The sequence below is a fragment of the Pleurodeles waltl genome, chromosome 8 (genome assembly GCF_031143425.1).
Source record: "Pleurodeles waltl isolate 20211129_DDA chromosome 8, aPleWal1.hap1.20221129, whole genome shotgun sequence".
NCBI lineage: Eukaryota > Metazoa > Chordata > Amphibia > Caudata > Salamandridae > Pleurodeles > Pleurodeles waltl.
Genome location: NC_090447.1, coordinates 399,678,840 through 399,701,562, shown reverse-complemented (window position 1 = coordinate 399,701,562; position 22,723 = coordinate 399,678,840). Strand labels below are relative to the sequence as shown.

At 43.2% G+C, this 22,723-nt stretch overlaps 1 protein-coding gene across 2 annotated transcripts in view; it reads left to right on the top strand.

Moving 5' to 3' along the window:
* The window catches only part of TMEM131 (transmembrane protein 131), an 892,454-nt gene that overhangs the window by 364,833 nt on the left and 504,898 nt on the right, over window positions 1–22,723 (top strand). For both annotated transcript variants that reach the window (XM_069204268.1, XM_069204267.1), the window contains exons 9-10: window positions 7,444–7,594; window positions 7,677–7,733. In XM_069204268.1, coding sequence (XP_069060369.1) covers window positions 7,444–7,594; window positions 7,677–7,733 — 208 coding nt within the window. The remainder of the gene's footprint in view (window positions 1–7,443; window positions 7,595–7,676; window positions 7,734–22,723) is intronic.

Here is a 22,723-nt window from a genome sequence, read left to right as displayed (position 1 = left end):
AGCCGGATCTCGATTGGCGCATCCATCCGAAGGTGGTACAAAGTCCCTTTCAACAATGGGGAGAGCCTTGGTTAGATCTGTTCCCCACTGCAGAGAACATGCAATGTCAGCAGTTATGCACATTGGAGTTTCCAAGGCAGCTCTTGACTGGAGAATCTTTCCGTCTTGAGTGGAGCTCAGGCCTCCTGTTCCCCTTTCTGCCCATAGCTATCATGAACAACTGAGCCCAAGTCATCCTTGTGGCTCCGGCCTGGGCTATGAGAGTTTGGTATCCCAAACTGTTGAGCATGGCTATTGGTTCTCTGATGAGGCTCCCAATTCAAGAGGATCTTCTGTTGCAACACAAGGGGAGAGTTCTCCACCTGAACCTGTCAGTGCTCAGCCTTCGTGCATGGAGATTGAGGGGCAACAATTGACAGCTTTTGATCTTCCACCCAAAATCTGAAATCTTATCTTGGCAGCCAGGCAACTCCACCAAGACTGTGTGTCTGCTGATTGGGCAAGTTTGTGGCGTAGTGTGCAGAACAGCAAGTTGACCCTCTTTCTGCTTTCTTTTTTCAGGTGCGTCTGTTTGTTCTTTCTCTTCCCCAGCAGGGCTCTCCTCTATGCACCTTAAACGGCTATCTTTCTGCTATCTCAGCCGTCCTGTGGTTGCCATATCAGCAATTCCTCTTCAAATCCCCTGTTCTAAATAGGTTTTTGAAAGGTCTCTAACATATGTTTCCACCCTCATTCTTAATCATACCCCAGCGGAACCTCAATCTCGTATTGACATTTCTGATGTGTGCTCCCTTTCAGTTGCTACATAGCTGTCCTCTTAAGCTTCTTACCATCAATACAACCTTCTTAGTTGGGATAACACTTGTCTGGAGAGTCAGTGTGCTCCAGGCCTTATTGTCTAGTCCTCCGTACCTAACGATCTTTCAGATAAGCTGGTTCTTCTCACTAGAGCTTCCTTTCTTTCGAAAGTTGTCACTACCTTTTACATAGCCTAGTCCATCACCCTGCCTACCTTTTATGCTCCGCCACACTCTTCTAAGAAAGAGCAGCAACTCCATTGACTGGACCCAAAAAGAGGATTGTCGTTTTACCTTGACCGCACAATAGATTTCCAGGTGGACGACCAAATCTTCTTAGAGTATAGCGGAGCCAAGAAGGGAAAGACTGTGCAGAAACGGACCATCTCCTTATGGATCATGCTCTGCATTAAAATCTGCTACACACTGGCCAGGACGCAATCCCCTGAGAGTTTGCATACTGATTCTACCAGAGCTAAGGCAGCAACCACTTTGATAACATTTGGATTTCCGGTCCTGGATATCTGCCAGGCAGCGGCATGGGCTTTTCTGCACTCGTTCACCAAGCACTACTGCGTGGACAGTGAGGTCCGTCTGTTTGAGCACTTTGCCGTTTGGTCCTGCACGAGTTTATAGTGGGAATTCGTTCTGCATACCACTTCCGGCAAGGTATTGCTTAAGTATCTATTTTAAAGTAATTAATCTGCGACTAGAAGTCTCTGTCAGATGAACAAGTTCTTGTAGAGACACTCTAGCTGCAGATTATTTATCGACCCACCAATCCTCCTTGCTCTGTGAACAGATTTCTAGGGTCAAGGCTGTTACTTTTTCAGGGCCCTAGTTTCCCCACACCATTGGTCAGTGTTCTTCCTGGCTCTGCTCTCCTGGCGTGGAAAGTCGCAAATAGGAACTGATGTCCGCTCGCTGGGGTGCCGCCTATACAGGCACCATGCACATCACTTCTTGCACAGACAACACCACGTGGAACCGAACTATGCGTGCAAGGGTAATGTTCATTGAAAATTTCTATTTCCAGTCTGGCACCTGTGGATAATCCTAAAGTAAGGAATCTGTGGCTAGATAGATTCTCTACCAGAAAAGGCATTACCCAAAGTAAGTATCTTGTTTAAGAAGCCACAAAATCCAACAATACAAAAACAAATCGCATTCCACACCTACCTGAAGATGTACAGTCTTTGCTGCAGAACAGTGGTTCCTAATCAGAGAGAAATAAATGGGTGCACTCAGCTTACTTTCTGATACCTGAAAAAGACACCAGCCCAGCAGAAAACCTTTCTTGGATAAAATTTAAGAATGTATTAGCATTATAGAACAACATTCTCCTTTACCAGATGTCGGTCTCTTGAAAGCGAGATCTCTGATGGACGTATTACAGAGGATGCTATCTCTAGACCAATCCTGGAATATCACTCAAGTCAGTGGGAGACCGGGAAGACCTAATGGTTGTCCCTAAGGTCTAAAATGTATTTACAGTACTGGGCCCTTCAATATGGTTTGTCTGGGGGGGGTGAGAGAGTGCAGAATGTTTCCATAACAGGTCCCATCTCTTAGCATTACAGTGGATGCCACCCAGACATTTTGTGGGGCATTCTGACAACCTTGCACCGAAAAGGTGACCTGGCCTTGGCCAGAACTTCAGTATCACATTGTAAGGGTAGTACATCACAGATGGAATCTGTGTGTTGATGCATTGTGGTTACCTGTTACATCTTTCAATCGTTCTCAAAACTGAAACTTAAACTCTTCTAGTAAACAACTCGTGATTTTCCAAACTCAGTACTAGATGGTAGGATTGTGCATATCATCTGAATCTGCGACCGTGTATCAAACAATAAGTTACAGGTAAGTAATATTTTCTTGTGTAGATGGGAAATAATTTACAGCGTGCAAATCCAGACTAGCCTCCAGCCACAAAACCTTGGTAACTTGTTTGTTACAATAAAATTGACAGATTTTTTAGCTCTGAGTGACTAACAGCAGGAGATACTGTAAAATGTGTTATTCTACAGAAGACACCTATTTAGATATATTTTTGTTACAGGATAATTGTTTCTTGCTAAATCTGACTAGTTGATATGGCTAAATGACACTTCTGCCTGAATATTCATCCCATTTAAAATATTCTCTAGGCTCCTTAGTGGACCCAGAGATTTTTCATAGTAGTGCTTCTGCTCCTCTGCATGAAGCCATGCAGCTTCACCCATTCTGACCCAAAAGTGACAGAGCGGAGCTGCACATAAGAGCAACTCTTGTGTGCCAACTTAAATCCCTTTATTTTTCTATCCTTTCGATCGTGGATCCAGAGCTCTTCTCTCTCTTTCGTTGGTATTGACAATTTTTCTGATAGAAATCCTTTCTGGAAGGGATCAGTGTCCCAACCTAAAACTACAGGGTTTAGACAATGCCTTGACTATTGCAAACAGACGGTAATGCACAAATTATGCCATTAGTGTTTGGGCTTGGGTACGACTTCAAATTGTGCAATTAATGTTCCCTCAGGCACCCAAGACTCTGGACTGTGAAGTGAAGCCATGTTGCTGAACATTGAATGAAGTTGCAGACCTCGCATAAGTCCCGCTCAGAGTCGAGGGCACAGACTTACTCCTGCTCTCAAGGCCAATTCATTGACAACTCTTTGTGGTCAAAGTAATAATGTATGTTGAAGTGCAGGTCAAAGAGGAAACATAAGAAGGCAAAGCAAGACTCTGGCCCCATTCGAGCACTATTTCTCTAAATAGAATTTGTCAAGGCTTCAATTTTCTGATCAGTCACTCCCCTGATCTTCGATTGAGGAGCTGATATCGTAGTTGAACCCAATATGTCCCGAGCACCCCAGGCCTTCGGCAGCGCCGCAGGAGATTGAGGTCTTCAAAGGAGGCAGTATTTCATATTTTTGCACTGGCTTGGCACCCTCTAGTGCTCTTTTGAGCATCTAGGATCTGCAGGGGTCTCATGTCGGATTACCACAAATTGGGTCTGTCCTCTACGCCATCTGAGCCTCTAGAACCAATCTCTGGTACTGTACTGATGCCGGTACTGACATCCATTCCCGTTCTAGGACCCATGCTAGCCCCTCTTTCATCGACTATGGTGCCAGAGTGGTATCTGGTACTTTAGCAACACAAAAGGATGATGGACGTAGTGTTGAAACTTTTCAGACACTCATCCCAAGTCACAGATCGGGGTTTAATCCATCCTTCTTTTCCCCACCATGCCACCCCAGTTTGGACCCAGCCGTATGCAAATCAGTCTTGACTCTGTTCCCTATGGGAACAGTCCAGCCTGAACTGCCAGGCCAGGTCTTCCCTGGACTGGAAACAAGCATCCTAGGACCGGTTTCAGGGTATCACCCTTCATCAGGCAGGCTAGCTTGAATCCAGTGGCACAGTGAGCAAGGGCCCCACATCTGGGTATACCCTTCCCACTTAAGGCAAATTTAGCAACACAAAAGGTATCTGCTACTGTCTGACTCCAAGCCTAATACTTCTCGAACCTGACTCCACTGCAGCTCTACCAGTTTCCCTACAGCCTGTTTCAGGCAGTGCAGTTAAGCCTAACGTGGAGCCATCCTCAGCAGCTCTATCAACCTTTTGGTTCTGCTTTGACTGGAGTCTAGCACCACCCGAAAATGACAATGGTGGTGATTGGTATGATTTATACATGGATTCACAGGGGGTATTGGTAAGGGATTGTGTTCTCCAAGGTTGCCAGGGGCGTTGTCAGTTTGCTGCGTTTCCCTTCCGCCTTACCAGCACCCTTCAGGTGTTCATGAAAGTGATGATGCTGGTTGCTGCCCACTTTTGGAGGTTGGAATACCAATTGTCTTCTATCTTGATACTACCTGTTGATGGTGTACTAGCCACAGTCAGCTGTAAACCTCCTGACATCATTGGGGTTCTCATTCAAGGAGCCGAAGTGTCAGACAACTGAGGCTTCCTTTCATAGGAGCTTTCTTGGACATGGTGTAGTTCTGGACCTTTTCTCCATTGCAACAGGTCTAGGACATTCAGGCTATGATTACAAAGTTGTCTCTCTGTCCTGGATCTTGTGAGCAGCTCTGAGGTTTCTTTGCCTGCTATCTCATGCATCTTGTTGGATCAACTCACCAGTTTGCATGTGCGGACTCTGCAGTGGGATCTGAAGTCTCAGTGAGCTCAGCACTAAGGAAACCTGTTGGATGTCATCCAGGTTTTGGAGGAGATGGATGATGATCTGCAATGGTGACTGCTCAACTGCAACCTTAACTCTCCATCCCCCACCCAGACCTGACTTGTGACGAATGCATCCCTGCTGCGTTGGACAACTTCATTTGGGAGAGGTGGTGATCTGAGGACTGTGGTCTCAGGCGGAAACCTGACTTGGTATTGGTCTGTTGGAGTTGTGGGCCCTTTGCTTGATATTGAAGGGCCTTCCTACATCCATCAATGGGAGGCTGATGCAGGCTGTCGCGGACAACACCACCGCCACATTGTACTACAGCAAGCAGGACTGAGTGGGATTCTGGCTAGTGTGCCAGGAGGCTCTGTACTTCTGGAGGTGGTTGGAACATCACAACATCTTCCAGATTATGAATCTCCTGGTAGATTTATTGAATGCCAGTACAGAAATTCAGCCAGCGATATCTGATGACTCTAGAATGGCTGCTGAACCATGAGGTGGCACCAGGCATCTTCCGGCAGTGGGGGAAACCCTGGTTAGAGCTTTTTTCCACTTTCGAGAACTTGCAGTGTGCAGACATTTGCAGTCTGGAAAGGTCGTCTTTAGGAGATGTGTTTAGACTGGAATGGACCATAGGACTCCTGAATGTCTTCTCGCCTCTGCCTCTTCTGCCCAAAGTTCTAACAAAAATCGTGAAAAACCAGGCCAATGTCATCCTAGAAGCTCTGGATTGTGTCAAGAGAGAGGTACCCAGAATATCTGAGCATGTCTCTGCCCTCCGATCGGTAGACCACTCTGGAGGATCTTATGTTGCAGCAAAGGAGGTTCTCCAACTAAACCGTAAAATCTACACCTCCACGTGTGGAGATTGAGCAGTGCCAGTTGATAGCGTTTGACTTACCAACTGAAGTTGTGGATGTCATCCTGGTTGCCAGGTGCACTTTCACTAAGTATCTTTATGCTGGGTACTGGGACAAATTTGTGACCTGGTATGGAGTCTGTAGGGCAGACCCTTTGCAAGCAGAGCTGTAGGATATTTTGCTTGTTCTATTTTAGTCCTTGCAATAGGCATTATCAAAGGTTATTTATCTTCCCTTTCTGTGTTTTCTGGACCACCGTCCTGTTATGAGTCAGGTTATTAAAGACCTAATGTACATGTTCCCTCCAACACGGTTTGTAATGACATGATGTGATCTTAATTTGGTTCTCACTTTTCTCCTGTACACTCCCTACGAGCTGATGCACAGCTGCTCATTGTATTTTCTTACACCGAAGACTGTCTTCCTAGGTGTGATCACTTCAGTTTGTTTCGTGAGTGAACTTCAGACTCTTTCTTTGCAACCGTCCAGCACCAACTTTGTTCCAAACAAACCGGTACTTCGAACCAGAATGACTTTCTTAACAAAGGTTGTGGCTCTTTTTAATGTTGGACAATCACCATCCCAATGTTCTTTGCCCAGTCTCAATCCCCAGAAGAGATGCCTTCAGCTGAATCCCAAAGAGCATGAATCTTTTGCAGGCATCTCTGGGGCAAAGAAAGGTAATACAGTGCAGAAAAGTAGTCGGTCAAGGTGTATAGTCTTTTGCATTAAGATCTTCTACACATAGGCCAAAAAGCACCCAAAAATGTGTTAGCATGTGCAGTGCCTGTCCTTGACATCCGTCAGGCTGCAATGTGGGCCTCAGTGCATAAGTTCATAAAACTACCTTGACAGCCAGATCTAACTGAATTGGCTATTCGTCCATTCAGTCCTGGGGGAGTTTTTGGTTGGAGCCCACTCCACAGACTGCCCACCTTGGGTGGTGGTACTGCTTTGGTATCTATTTAAAGATGAGAATTCTATGGTTAAATCCACTATGACATTTGTGGTGGATATTTTATCTAACTGTATATTCCTCACTGCTCTCCCATTCTGTGAAGTGATATTTGTTTACAATTTAAAACGTTTCCCATTTAAAGTTCTGCACACTTGTCCCTCCAATTATTTTGTACTCTGTTTCCAAGAGTGCAGAATGATTAAAGTAGTAAATTGACATTGGCATACGGGTTTGGCCCGTATATGCAGCTCCGCTCCGTTAGTTCTGGGGCGAAACAAGGTCAACATGGTTTCGCACAGTGCCCTTTAGCAGCATGCAGGAGCACAGCTATGAAGAACTTCCATATCCTATCTAGTACTTGGAGAATATTCTAAAGGTGTGAAATCTTTGGTTAGATTAAAGTAGTCATGAGAAAGAGTATTACCAAAGGTAAGTAAGCACATAGTTATTTATGCTTCCATTATATTACTGGCGCAAGACTACATTCTTAAAAAAAAAACCTGATATCATGGCATGCATTTTTCAACTTTTCTGTTGCATGAAATCTTTAACTTTAGTTCTGGGTTTCGCTTCTAAAAACGTTGTCTTTGCTGACAAGAAGCAGAGGTTCAAATGGTACATTTAATTTAATTTTTTCGTCTTTGAACAGGAAATTCCACCCTATGAAACGAAAGGTGTGATGCGGGCCAGCTTTTCTTCACGAGAGGCAGACAATCACACAGCCTTTATTAGAATAAAAACAAATGCCACAGACAGTACAGAGTTCATAATATTACCAGTTGAAGTGGAAGTCACAACAGGTCTGTAGAAGAATGCAGTATTCAAATTAAATATATTAGCAGAATTGGCAGGTTCAGTAACTCTGTTTATTTTTTCTTGAAGCTCCTGGTATCTATTCATCAACTGAAATGTTGGATTTCGGTACATTACGATCTCAAGGTGAGTGCTTCATTTCTTGGTTTTTCATGCTTAATTATCAAAACGCAGTGAATTGCAAGTTTGTCTAGTATAGTTAGAGTAGAATTCAGCATTAAAACAGTGCCTGGATTAAGGCTAGACAGTGAGCTTGTTAATGGGAAGTAAGAGCTGAACACTGAAAAAAAGAAAATGATTAAAATGATTAACAGTGAAGAGAAAATAAACACAAGGTTCTATTCTTTGTTAACATAACAATAAACAAACAGTTTAGTTGGATAATATTTGCATTGTCAAACACAGATCTAAACTCTTTTTCTTGATAAAAACGTTTAAAAGTCTTCAGAGTCAATTGCTACATCAGCGTTTCATAATTTACTCTGATAACTGTACTTGTGGTGATGCTGTAATGTCGGTTTAATGTCTTCTTCTGAAGCAAAATCTATTTACAATTATGATTGGGTTGAGGAGATATAATTTGCAAATAATGGAGGACTACCAGAAGGGAACGTACATTGTTCCGTAACATCTCCTTTTTCCTGTAATTTTGGCGACAGAAGAGTCTGTGAGGGATGCACAAACCCACCCCTTAGATTAGTACCAATTTTGAGCATCTTTATGGACTAAAGCAGCATCAATCTAATTATGTTGTCTCTGTTCTGGCCCTTTTATCTTAATTCTGGCATGTTGTCTTAGTTCTTCGTGTGTGGTCTCAGCTTGTATTTAATTGGATTTAGTATACCTGCTCTTTTCCAGTCTTTTCCTGTGTATGTCAGTCCATGGCGATTTTGAATTCTGGCTTGGTTGGGTGTTGTGCTCCCTCCTGGTTCAGAGAGTATCTCTATGCCTAGAGTTGATTAGTCACAAGTCTCTGGATCTATGTAGCCTCGAAGGTCTAGCAATATCCTTGACTTATTTGCGCATGAACTTCTTTTCCCAAGTTTAGTACGTTTTGAGGCCATATCTTTGGTCTGAACCTGTGCATGAGCTTTGCCACTTTTTTAGGGTCGAGCCTGCGTTGCATGCGCTCGCGCATGCGTATCGCAGCGCGACTCTTTTGTATTTAGAAAAGGGCTCAGAGCCCTGTCAAGTTCATGTCAGTGTTTTTGATTGGTTCGTTGGCTTCCCTAATAAAATCTGCTTGATTTCATTAGTCGAAGGCACGCATATGGTATTCCTTTTCCGGTGGCTAGCCCTCCTCCAGCGCAGCGACCAAGTACAGAAAACATGCGAGGCTCGCTGTTTTCCATCGGGCTCGTGGACTTTTTTTTCTCTAATTTACGAGCAGGATCTCGCTTGGCAGAAGTCGAGCGCTTTACATACTTGATTTCACTTTTTCGGGTTATGTACATAAATGCACTTTTGCCCCATAGGTGAAAAGTCGGGTTAAGAGTTTACAACGCGATCAGCTCTAACATGAGCAAACGCGAGACCCGTTGCATTGTAAATGCTTGTTTTTGTTTAGTTTTTTGTTTAGGTAGTAGATGTTCCCACACAGAAAAGTCCAGGAGTGATAGGTTTTTATTATTAATCTTTTAAATCTAGAATACATTTAACAGCACCACAAAGTGAGTCATGCATCTGATTGGGGTAGCAGATTATGTGCAGTAAACTCAAGGCTTGCTCTTTTATGTGGCTTTGCAAAAGAAGGAAACTGTTAATATAAGTCCTTGTTCCTCCATGGCCATCTGTGGACTGAATTTGAACTAATTCTTTAAACATAATCCACCTAATGGCATCCTCTTATTTCCACGTCTCTGTTTTCAGTAGGGTGGCAAATATTTTTTGTGTGAGTTGGACCATTCCCCGATGGAAGGTAGATTGTGGGTAGATAACACATTCTGTTGAATTCCACCCCTTTCCTTTGTTTCCCTATTCCTACATGTTCCTGGTTCCTTTCTGGGGACCTTGCCCAATGAAAAAAGTGCCTTGAAGCCGTAAAAGAGGCAGAGGTGGTTGCATTGCTGTGTTATGGTAAGGTGACCAAGCAATCCATATGCGCTAATAACAGCCATATGATGTATATGAACTGTACTAACCTGTACAGTGTGCCAGTGCAATACAGTTGACATAGCGTAGGGGCCAAGGGGCATGTAACCTTTCTAGGATGGGCTTGATTGACTGACCCTATGCTTTTAAGTAACATCCTACAGGGCCTCCATAGAATCAGTTCATGCACCGTGGGTATGGGTCACCAACAATCCACAATTAAATTGAAGCCTTCTAACGTTCATAGTGTCGCAGATGACCCTTGAATTTAAAGTAGGCCTCGCTTGCAACCTTTGACCCACTTCTCCCACCAGAAACGTCTTCACTCTCAAGAATATAGTGATGAATACTCACAGTAATATTAACACAACTCTACATTTCTCCATCTTTTTCCAAAGCTACCTAGACAATAGTTCAGTTAATAAACTTTGGCTGCACCAATTATGGCACAAACATACAATTTTCCAGTGTGATGCACACATGCTCTTATTAATATTAAAAAAAAAAAAAATTCATGCTTTCTTGGAACAATCCTCTCATTGCCCTTCACTGAAAATAATTATATTCATGCTAAATGTATGTAATGATTTCATAAGACAGAAACTTCAAGAATCTGAATTAGTGTTATGTTAACCGGACTTTCAGCAGCTCCACTTAATACTGGTTTTGTTTTTTGACTCCATGATAAACGTAGAGATCATGGTTACTGAGCAAATGACCCACTTCACAAACAGTATACCACGATTTTCTTTTCTGTGTTGCCTGAAGTGAGTGCTTAAAAGTTTTACCGCAAAAAAAAAGAAAACGAGTTTTGCCCATTTTACTTCACGTAACCTGGGCAATGAAAGAAAGCATAAACAAATGGTGTACCATAGGTACAAATACACGAACAGCAAGTTCGATCCACAATGAAACAATTAGTTATCACTGGGTAATAAATTTAATCACATCTTACTCATTTCATATTTGATTGCAAACACCTGTCGTTACATCCAAATACACTGTTATTATTTCAGTGTTTGATATACAACATGAAATCACAAAAATAAACACAATTAAACATCCTACTATATGGAACAAATTGTACGCCTTGGACATGGAACCTGTTCCATAAGCTTGCACATTGCAAGGGAACACATTGTCCTTTTGTTCCTTTTTGCTTTCTTTTTATTTAGACAAAGTTGGTTGCATGGTAATTTCAGCTTTGAATCCATTGAGAGGCAGCCACAGAGTTAGATTATCCCTGGGGCACCTGCCCCTTTGCTTAGCTCCTATTGACTATCCTAGTTATCTAATACAGTATCTTATGTGGCTCCTCCTAATCAAAATTTGACGCATTTCAGCCTATATTTATTCCAGAACTCCTCAGGACTTAGAGGACAAAGGAAGCACAGATCAAAGGTGCAATAAGTGTTGAAAATGCCACTATGGTTGAACCTGATGTCCTTGGAAACGTGCGAGTGGCATTAACCAGTATATGCTGACATGGTTGTGAGTCATACAACTTACTGATGTGGAGGATGGAATCAAGTCAGACCTCATCCATAAGTATTGTATAAATCCTAAGGTGCATTAGTAGTGACCGCATACTTGAAGCTTGTGAGACCGATGTTGATTTTAATGCCGAGCATGCCACTAAAGTGTAACTTATGCATGGGTTACAAGAATAAAATGCATCCTCAAAGCATCACCTAGGAAGTACAGGAAACCTTGTATAGACTGTACTGTACATGGGAGTGCATGCATAAATACTTCCTACAATCGCTACACCTACACCTGATCACGTTGAAAATTGTGACTGTCATCAAAGTGGTGATCAATGAAACAATCCTAAAAGAATTAAAGTTCATTTGTATATTATATTGATATTGTAATTGTGGGTGAACCACCATATTTCTTTTAGCATGCATACATTGTGGAAGAGTTACCAAATTATCCAGTCCCTCAAATACAAGTATTTAAATCCTATTTCACAAATGCAGAACTTAAATGAGCTTGTAAATGCTGCGGTGCATCTAAATCCATAATTAAGCCATGGACCTACCTGTCTGATGGAGCTTTAAACTCCTAGTCTAATTTCAAACTTCATATCTGACCTTAACCACAGTTAGCTATGCTAATATCAGAACAAAAGTGTATGCTGCACGTATCCAATTCTGTATAAAAGCTGCAGCGTCTTCTGGGAAGAGTTAGGGCCGGATTTATATTTTGGCAGACAGGTTACTCCATCACAATTGACAGATATCCCATCTACCAAAATTTAAATCCCAGAGGAAATAATAGGATTTATATTTCGGTGGACAGGATATCTGTCACCGCTGTGACAGAGTAACCCGTCCACTGAAATCTAAATCTGGCCCTTAGTCTTGTGTGGCATCCTGGGGCACGTGACACCCCGAGTGACTGTGGCAGCCATTTTTTAATGGATATTGCGTGCTATTCCAGGTACAGGTTCGCAAGCATACATAATATTAAATATTAGAACGTCATAATGGAAAAGTGGGAAGAGGATAAAACATAAAATAAAGACACTCAATTTTTACACTTCTGGTTTGTATCAAAGTTCAGTGTGCTGACTATAAAAAAAAATCATCACCCCAAATAGTCATATCAAGGACCATAATTCATCAAGATAATTTAGACCATTTGTCACTGTCTGAATTTTTTTGATCATCTGTGCTTCTGCTCTTGCCCATACTGATTGAATAGGTCTTCCTCTCAGGTTGCTTTGTGCCACGAACAGGACTGACCTAATAACGTCCTCTGAATGGTTCAAGTTGCTGTAATAAACAACCATAGGTGCCTCTTGCACCTGACTTTTAATGCAAGATCTATGTTGCAAGATCCTCATTTTGACTGGTTGTATTGTTCGGCGTGTGTACATTTTCACATGGATAATTTACATAATAAATCACATACTTGGTGTTCCAGTTGGAGAATCTGTTTGTGTACAATACCATTCAGTGTAATCTGCTTAGTATTATTAATAAACTTAACAGGCTAAACAATTTTGGCACATAAAATGGCCAAAACTAAGGGGTAAACCCAACATTTCAGATACATTTTTCAGTTTAATTGTTGGTCTGTCTGCTTTGACTAGTTCTTGCCTCAAATTCCTACCTCTTCTAAAGGAAGATATCAGTTTTGGAATATCAAAATCTGATAATATATTCCAACTTTTTTTGAAATATCCGTTAAACCTATTGGCTTTGGGGTAGTAATTTAAGGCGCATCTCAGTGGGTTAGTGTTATTTTTAAGAACCAAGAGCCTTTCTCGTTGAGTATACCATGACCTCTTCTAAGCCCTATTACAAGTTTTTCCTTTAACATGGCAAACACTGGCTTTCCTGAATTTTTCCCTTGGTATGCTGCCTCCTTCAACATTTAGTTTAGACAGTGTGTTATAAAAAAAAAGTTCTGGGTAATTCATGAAGTCTTGTATTTTATTCTGGCTATCTTCAAGCATTTGCTGTCCTATTTCTGGTGGATAGTGCTGCCTGCAGATTACTCTTCTCAAGAATCTCTCCATGTGGCATACTCAATTTGCAAAAGCTCTTTCTCTTGCTGTAATGCCTTCACCCTGACAGGTGGCTCTATTGACCTTCATCTTGACTGTGTTCCCCCTCAGACATGACAAGAGCCACATGCTGACACCACCTCCTCTGTAGTTAGGCACAAATCATAAGCTGTTCTGCTAACCATTTCATTATTTACCAGTTTAATCCAAATTTAGAAATAAATATTTTAAGCCGTTACAGCAATTTCGCCACTGAAGACTACAGACTTCAAACCATGTTACAAACAGATATTGGTCATGAAACAGCATGATCTTCCTGTAATGCCTCAGACCAAAACAAGAATTCAGGTAGTGCAACAAAACCTCGCGGATAGACAATGAGATCGGGGAATGGGATGCCAAACACTTTGTGACCATCTCATTCTTGTTGCCCTAACTGGTAAGTTAAAAGTTGAAGAAGAGGCACAAAAACCTGGAGACATGCTTTGATTTTAGTGACAGGGAGAGTTTAAAGAGTTGTTGTTTAATGTAGTCTGTCTGCACTCTCAAAACTGGATGCTGGCTTTGTTTTCCTGTGCAGAACTGAGGCCAAATATGGAGATGAAAAGACCCACTTTCCCTGGTCATAGTCTATCCAGCTAAAGATTGCAGCATTTATGGATGTCATGCAATGTATTTTTAACTGTGGTTTGGTTCTTTCTGGTGGGCCTTCTGGCACCAAGCAATATTTGGGACTTCCAGTAACGCCACTGGCAATAGACACTGCTTGGAGTCATCATGTTACATCACTGGCGCTTAACTCCTATGCTGCAAGAGTGAGTTGCCTGATGTTGCTCCATTAACATCTGTAGCAGGTCCATTGGAGACAGGCCTAAATTCAGATCACTTTTATTGAGGATTTGACCCATTTTTTATTATTCCCATAAGGTCTCCACTTCCTTGATGTCACTATTACAAAAACATAGAAGCCATTTTCAGTTCTTATTAAATGTGATGATGTTCAGGAGGCATACAAATTTCTGCCTTCAAATTTTACTGATGCTAGTCTTAATATAGATTTACAGAATACCACTGGCCTCAACATCTAGCCTGGTTCTGCACCTGATTCGGTATATGGATCCCCTACCGAAGAAAGTTCCTTCTTTGAAGTTATTGTTAGGAGAATTATTGCTGCTAAGTCTGTCTTGCCTTTGAACAAGTCTTTGGTTGATCCTGTTTTGGCAGCTTAATCCCAAGGTTTTGGCCCTGACCTTTCTCCTTTCCGTTTCTAGATGACGTTGACCAGCATGTGGAAACCCATACTTCTAGATGCAGCAGCAGACAGAGAGTTTAGTGGTGCAGACATTTAGTTCAAAATCGACCCAAACTTCTTACCTTTAGCTTCTCTGTATATGGGTTTGAAGTATATTGATGAGCAAAAAAGCATTTTTTTGTCTGGCAGCCTGATGCTGCAGATGTTTAATGTTTTTTTGCCTTTTATCTTGCGATCACCATAGCCTTTGGGAAATGGCATACAAAGGTTTGCGGGACGAACATCATGCGTCTGTAGTGCTGATTGCTCAGTGTGGCTAAAATGCAGTCTAGTCTGGACTCTACGGTGTCTGTTACCCACATTAATGGAACAAGTGTAATCTTTTGCAGGAATCTGAAACTTAAAGTGCAGTCTGCCTTGTGCCCTGATCTGAACAGGAAATTACAGGGCCACCTATTCAAGCATTATTCAAAAAAGATCATCAACCTTCAACCACAAATTGTGGCATGATTGAACATCTTGTTCTCCATCTAACACTGGGTGGCATCCTGTTTTTTAGATTGAGTTGTTACATGAAATACTATACGACGGAGAAAGGTGCATACTGGATCCCCCCTTTTTTCAACTGTAATATTGTATGTGGAAAGGAGTGTTAAAAAGATAAATAAGTAATAAGAGGTTAACTGACTCAGTGTTGTGCTTGTATGTCACTTTGTCAGCTGGACGGAGATACAATAGTGGGTGATTGTGACTCATTTCAGCCTCTAGAGGCTACTGTGAAAACTTTTTGTGACATGGTCTAGTGCCTGGGGAGATTTTTAAGGTGAGAAATCTGCTGGTAGACGGAGTATCTACCAGAAAGACATTTACTGAGGGTAAGTGATTTATTCTTTTGCAGCATTATTCCTTTACTGGATTCACTTGCTTTGCATTATTCCGCTACGTAATGGTTGGGTCCGGAATTTTTTTTGTTTAACGTCAGACTGCGCCCTGGATCTTCCTGTTCATAGTAGCCATCTTCAGACTATTTTTTCCGCCGTTGGGTCTGGAAGCAAAGGAGGAAGGTCCAAAAGATTTTCAAGTTTTTGTCTAGAAAATCTTCAAAGTCACCATCAGCTGCGAAGAAGACAATGAGAGGGAAGGGGATCCTTCTTGACAGATTTTTCCCCGTCAAGGGATCTCGCTAGATCCAACCCTGTGCATGAAGAATAAGGGCACATAGGGGACATACCCCCTTTAAATTCTGTCCCAACTGCCACCACAAGTTCATCCAGAGAGACCGCCACAAGGTCTGTAGCTTCTGCCTCACGAAAGACCATCCAGATGAGGACTGTGAGGCCTGCGCTGCATTTGTGTGGAGGACGTTGCGGGCACACAAAGGCTGCAACAACAGACCACCCAAAGACCACACGTATCTCTGAAAGATTTGGGCTTGTCTGACGACGACAACAACAACAACAACAACATCGCTAAAGCCAACACTGCACATGGTTGGGAGTTGGACGGCAAAACATACGCCAAGAAAAAACAGGTGGAGAAGGTGGCGATGGATGCCTAAAAAAAGACACACAAGCCTTTAAAGCCACAAAGGCCACCAAACACTTAAGGTTCTTGGACAAAAAATCCAAGAGGGGAGTCTCAGTGCCGAAAAGGTCAACCGAAGGTCAGTCGAAAAGTGGCCCAAGGATCCCGTACACGGGACATAGAGACAGCCAAAGTACCATCAAACCCCTCGACGTCCACATTAGCGCGAGAGGATTCAAAGGAGGGGGACTAAAACCTCGACGGCGACACAGCTATTGATGCCAGAGAAAACACTTTTACCGATTCCAAGAAGAAGGTGCAGGAGATCGAGAAGACTTAAGGCCAAAATGGCAGCGCTCCTACAAAGAAAATGAGAATTTGAGGAGTCCTTGAAGAAATTCTGAATTCTGGCAAAACCTTCGATGTCGAAGTGGACCAGTCTGCTTTGGAAACTCCAGCAACACCAGAGCCACAGGAGGAAGAACCCAAGGAAGATTTCTATTACTCAGAAGGGACTGAAGGAGCAGGGGAGTTTGAGGACCAGTCATGGGTCGAGATGGATACAGATTTCCCAGAAGAAGAGGTGGCCGTCACCCCGACGACCTCTCATTGTACAGTAGCCTTATCAAGAGGGCTGCTGACACCTATTGTGTACAGCTGCAGCAGGACAAAGGGGACTCTTGCTTTCTTTTAGCGACACTGATGCCTGCTTGCAAGGGTAATTTGTACCTGCCAATGCTGCCAAGCATCTTGGATCAGGAGAACTAGGTGTTCAAAGAGCCTGCCACTGCCAAGAGTTGAGAAGAAATATAAACCCTCAACACAAGACCCAAGATACATACAGGGTAATGCACCAGCAGACTCTATAATCGTCTCAATTGCATGAAAGCAAATTAATGCTTCCACCTCAACTGGGCCCTCCACCGAGAAAAAGTAAACACCTAGACATGGTGGGAAGGAAGAACGAGAGAGAGGCTGCAACGCAGTGACGTATTGCAAACTCAAACACTCTTTGTAACTGATTCGGCCATCAGCAGTGTGATGATAAGGAGTGCCTCATGCAGCACCTTCCTGAAGAATACAAGAATAGGACCAAGGCAATCATGCAGGAGGGACGTAATATCACAAATACATGCCTTAAATCAGCCCTGGATGCAGCCGATACTGCCTGCAGGCAGATTTGTACTGGCGCCTCGTTAAGGAGGCATACCTGGTTAAGAGTGTCAGGTTTCAAACCAGAGGTTCAGGCATCAGTGATAAACATGCCATTCACAGGAGGCACCCTGTTTGGCCGATCAGTGAATGCGTCCTCCCAACAAATTAACAAGGACAACTAGACAGCCAAAGCCATGGGAGCCCTATAGTTTAGGGGCTCATTCAGAAGGGGAGGCTGCATATTGAGAAGGCTGTCAGGTAGAACACAGTTTCCACAGGGCCAACAGCAACAACAGGCTCAAGGCAGCTACCTTCAATGCACCCAACAATCGGCGTGCCAACAATGACAACATCCTGCCAGACCATCCTTTTAAGCGAGAGGAAAATGGCTAACACCTCAAGGGGAAGGAACATTAAGCAAGTGACTCACCACTCGAGTCAGTCCCCCACATAGCACCTGTGGGAGGCAGAATAAAGCATTTCCTAAGAGAGTGAGAAGAAATAACATCAGACAAGTGGATCTCAAACGTGATACATCACTGTTACCTCCTCCAAAACCACCAAAACAAAAGGATTTTTGAGAAGGACTCATGCAATTAAGGAAAAAAGTGAAATAACTCTTTCAAAAGAATGCTATCAGCACACTGCCCTAAAGGAAAGAAACAAGGTAAACTACTCACCTTACTTTCTGGTTCCCAAACAAGATCCAACACTGAGACCAATCCCAGACCTTCACTTGACCTAAAAGAATCATTCCTCTCTTGTAATAAGGAGATTGCATGGCAACCCTACACTTTAAGGACGCCTGTCTACACATCCCTATTAATTGAAGTCATAAAGTATCTCAGATTTGTACTAAACAGAGTGCATTACCAGTTCACAGTGCTACCATTTGGCTTAAAGTTAGCACCACAGGTCTTTACCATGTTGCAGTTGCAGCCTATCTAAGAAGGGAAGGTATACCCATACCTGAATGACTGGCTTGTAAAAGCAAGGACAAAGCAGAAATGCCAGCAAGACCTCCAAACATTAATGTCAACACTAGAGCGATTGTGATTTTCCATAAACCATAATAAATCATCACCTCAGCCGTAATTGTTACGACTCTGTCGTCCCATTTCCAGGGGGTGCTGTAAGGGGACTGTCAGAAGCCTGGGAATCGCCTTGAACACCTATCTAGAGTCCCTTGCTGACTCCTGTTTGTTTCTCTTTTCTCCATGGTACACTTGTGTAGGACTACAATTGCTTCTTGGGACTGCAAATCCCATAATGCACAGCTTGGTAGTCAGGAAAACCCGGATTCTGTTTCCCATTGTTTTCAATGGGAGAAGTCCAGTTGCTCCTTTTCACTGGATCCTCTCCTCCAGGACTTGCAAGTGTCCGAAACCACACACACCTGAAACCTCTCCTGTGCAGCCCAGCTTGGAACTGCTTATAAGCAGCCATTTCCTCAAGCTCCCCGTCGTGCATCGGACTTCGATTCCTTTGTGTTACAGACCCTTTGTCGGATGGTGTTCCAGTTTTGTTCTTGTTCCTGTTCTGTTCCAGCTTGATCCTGTTTCTCTGCCCTGCTCCTGCCTTGTTTCAGCCTGAACCTTCTCTCTGTTTCCCAGTCCTGTTTACTGCTCATTTCCTACTCCCTGTATTCCAGTCCTGTCCTTGCCTGTTCCAGCCAGAGCCTGTTCTCAGTTTCCCAGTCCTGTCTCTCTTTGTCCCAGCCAGAAGTTTGCGCCCTGTTTTCAAGTCCTAGTCCCGCCTTTGCTTCAGTCTGAGCCTGTTCCTAGTTCTTGCCTCTGCCTCTTGGTTTGTTCCCTTCTGTGTCTGTTTCTTCTTGGTTCTTTGTGTCTGGTAAGTGTTCTATCAGTCTTCACCAGTGCATACGTGTCCTCCTGTGTACTGGGGTTGGCTCCTGGTTTCCAGGAGGCAATTCCAGCCCCCATCCTTGTCCAGTGTTATACGTTGTATTTCGTGCCTAACAGTGACAGTGTGCTATTGCTGTTTTCTCAGGAATCGCCACTGTGTTTCCAGCTGGACCCACAGGAGCGTGTCCTGTGTATGTAAGTACTATCCTGTGTATGTTTGTGCTCTAGGGTCCAGAGACAGAATCACTTCTGCTGCCTCCTTTCTATGGGGCTGGCAGGGTGACTATCTGTAAGAGCAAACTGCACAGAGGCATTGAGATTCCCTGTCACTGTGGGAGGTTCTGCGCCTTACTCTGTGTACAACCCCAGCGTGTTTGTCCACTGGTAATCCGTTTCCTGTTTGTTCACACAAGGGTTGCTCTGCTTTTACTTTCCTGTTTCCTGTGCCTGTCCATAGCTGTCCTTTCCGTGTACGCCTTTAGCTGCTCTTCTGCCCCAGTACACTACCTCTTTAGGATATTCGGTGACCTCAAGGGGTGTCCCAACCAGAGTCCTGATCAGACCCGCCCGAAACCGTGCCAGTAATACGAGAAGGTGTTCCTGGGAGCAACCCTGAATTCAAGGACAGCAAGAGCATACCTTGTCCCAGAGAGGATAGTGGCAATGGTAGACCAAGTGTGCCTTTACAAGAAGGGGCAGTTTCTGATCGTGAGGGCAGTCATGAAACTATTGGGCATGATGACATGATGCATACCACTAATAATATATGCAAGACTATACATGCAACCTTTCCAAGAACGGATCTGCAACAGAAGGTCTCAAGCCACTAGGAGTTGGTAGGATCCAGTGGTTGTCACAGCAAAGATACAAAGGGAAACACTTTGGTGGCAATCAAAGCAGGTTACCCTAGAAAGACCATTCCAGACACCAACTCCCACAGTGACCATCACAACCAACGCATCCAAAAATGGCTGGGGCGCACATTCAGGGAACCTGAAAATACGGGGACTATGGAACAGCGCAGATGCGTTGAAACACACCAGCTTTCCGGAGATGAAGACAGTCTTGCTGACCCTGAAAGCCTTCCAAACTCATATCATGGAAAGACTGTGCTGATACAAGCAGACAACACAACAACTATGTTCTATTTAAACAAGCAGGGAGGCATAGTGTCATACACGCTGAGAAAACTAGAGCAAGAAATTTGGAAATTGGCAATTTCAAGGAGGATCAGCCTTTTCACTGTCCAAATACTGCTAAAGGAAAACACAGAGGCAGACAGGCTAAGCAGACAGGAAAGCAGTTCACATGAATGGAAACTGAATTGGTAAACGCTGGAAAGGATATTCAAGGTCTGAGGAAGACTGACAGTAGACCTGTTTGCAACAGCAGAAAACACAAAATGCCAAAACTTTGCCTCCAGGTTTTCACACCACCAGTCAGAGGGAATGTAAACTGGCCAGGGAGATTTGCTTACGCTTCTCCACCATTCCCCTTAATACAGAAAGTACTGGAGAAAGCCAGACAGTAAGGGTCAAACCCTGATAGCCCCCCAATGGGCCAGACAGACTTGGTATTTAAAACTGGTAGAGTTATCCATGGGACAAATTATCAAAATCAAAACAAAGAAGGACCTGCTAACAATGCAGGGAGGATCGGTGTACCACCTGGAACCAACAACACTCAGCCTAGTAGCTTGGCGCCTGAATACATAGAGTTTTGGGATCTACATCTAACGCCCAGAACATTGGAAATTCTTAGGAAGGCAAGAAAGCCTACCACAGGAACATACTGCACAGCAAAATGGAAAATATATATCCACCGTTGCACAGACAACGAAAATATTGTAACAAATACAAGACTCGAGACAGTATTAACCTATCACACTCCTCTATTGGATAGCGGTTTAAACTACTCATTACCGAAGGTACATCTAGCGTCGATAGCTGCCTATACCTGAGGCACCTCGTGTGATAGTTTCTTCACATCACCAGTAGTAAAGAGGTTCTTAGAGGGATCAAAGAGAATTGAACCACCAAGATCAGTTCCAGCACCAATGTGGAACCTAAACAGTGTTAACGCAAATTGTGACAAAGCCATTTAAACCTATGCAGAAAACAGATATCAAATCCCTCGCACACAAAACCACATTCCAAATCACTATAATTTCACTGTGAAAAGTCAGCAAACTAAAAGCACTAACAATTCAGGACCGTACCTGCAAATACACAAAGACAAGGTGGTCCTCATGACCAGCCTTCAGTTCCTACCTAAGACAGTCTGCAGTTTTCCTGTCAATCTGAGCATACAGCTACTGGCGATCTTCAAGGAACCACAAATGGAAAGAGACCTACACACTTTGGACGTTAGAAGGACCTTAATATACTAACTACAAGAAACTAGAGAGTTTTACAAGGAAACCAACTATTTGTATCCTTGGGAGGGGCAACCAGGGTGTCCCCAGTAACAAATGGAACAATATTAAGATGGATTCTAGAAACAATACAAAAGTGCTACTCAAGGGCAGGGGTGACATTATCCACACACCCAGGGCAAACTCAACAAGGAAGAAGGGCGAAACATGAGCATTCCTAGCAAACGTACTTGTGGTAGCAATCTGCACAGCAGCGACATGGGCAGATACTCACACATTCACAAAACAATATTTTGTGGATGCTCAATTGAACAAACAGGCACAGGAGGGAGAAAAAGTACTACAGCACCAGTTTGCAAATTACCTCATTTAAACCCAACCAACCCAAAGGAGGCATACCGCTACATAATCTAATGCAAAACGTGAATTCAGAAAAGGATTCATGCTGTGGAACAAAATGGTTACTTACCAGTAGGAGATGGTTTGCAGCCTGAAGAGTTTTTTGGATTCACAGGCGGCCCACCCACCTCCCCAGAAAGAGGACATTAATGTAACTATGTGGGATGACGATGGAGGGAAAAAAAGAATCAGAAGATGGCTACTACGCACAGGAACATCCGAGGCGCTGTCTTACTGGGGACGGGCATACCACCAAATGGTAGATGATCATTCCGGACCCAACCACTAGATGGTGGAGTAATGTAATGCATGTGAACCCAGAAAACTCTTCAAGCTGCAAAGCTACTCCTACTGGTAAGTAGCCAGTTCGTTATGGCGTCCAACCTGTCAGCTGAATTGGTTGCAAGTTGGAGCATTCTAATCTGGATTTGTTTGTGCAATGGACAGGTCCTCAACCTTGATATGAAGCCTGAGGATGACTTAGAAGTGAGGGAAAAAAAAATCTTATATTTTGCTAATTCTTCTACTTGCTCACTAACATAATTTGCTCTGGTTGTAAGATGTGCAATTCCCCCATTATGAAGAAAGGGGTCTTCGTTCTTATGTTGTACCTTCAAAGTGTAACAAAGCAGTTCTTGCACAAGAAGTGTGAAAAACGGCCTCAAACATTCAGCAGAAGTCACTTTTATTTCTTGAAGTGTTTTGTGTATCACTACTGTTTCTCATGAATTCTAAATACAACTAACCGTGTGCTGTGGGCAAAAGTTGATAACTTCAAATTGAAACGTGAAGGCATGTATGTAGCACTCCACCAATGCAGGGTTTTTGTTATATCAGTGTTCAGTCTTTAGTGTGTGGTCTGTTCTTCGCAGGTAAAAGGTACAGACCTATTTGTGTGGATTAGGATGCATAGGTTTATCTGAAGAGCAAGGTCCTTTTTAA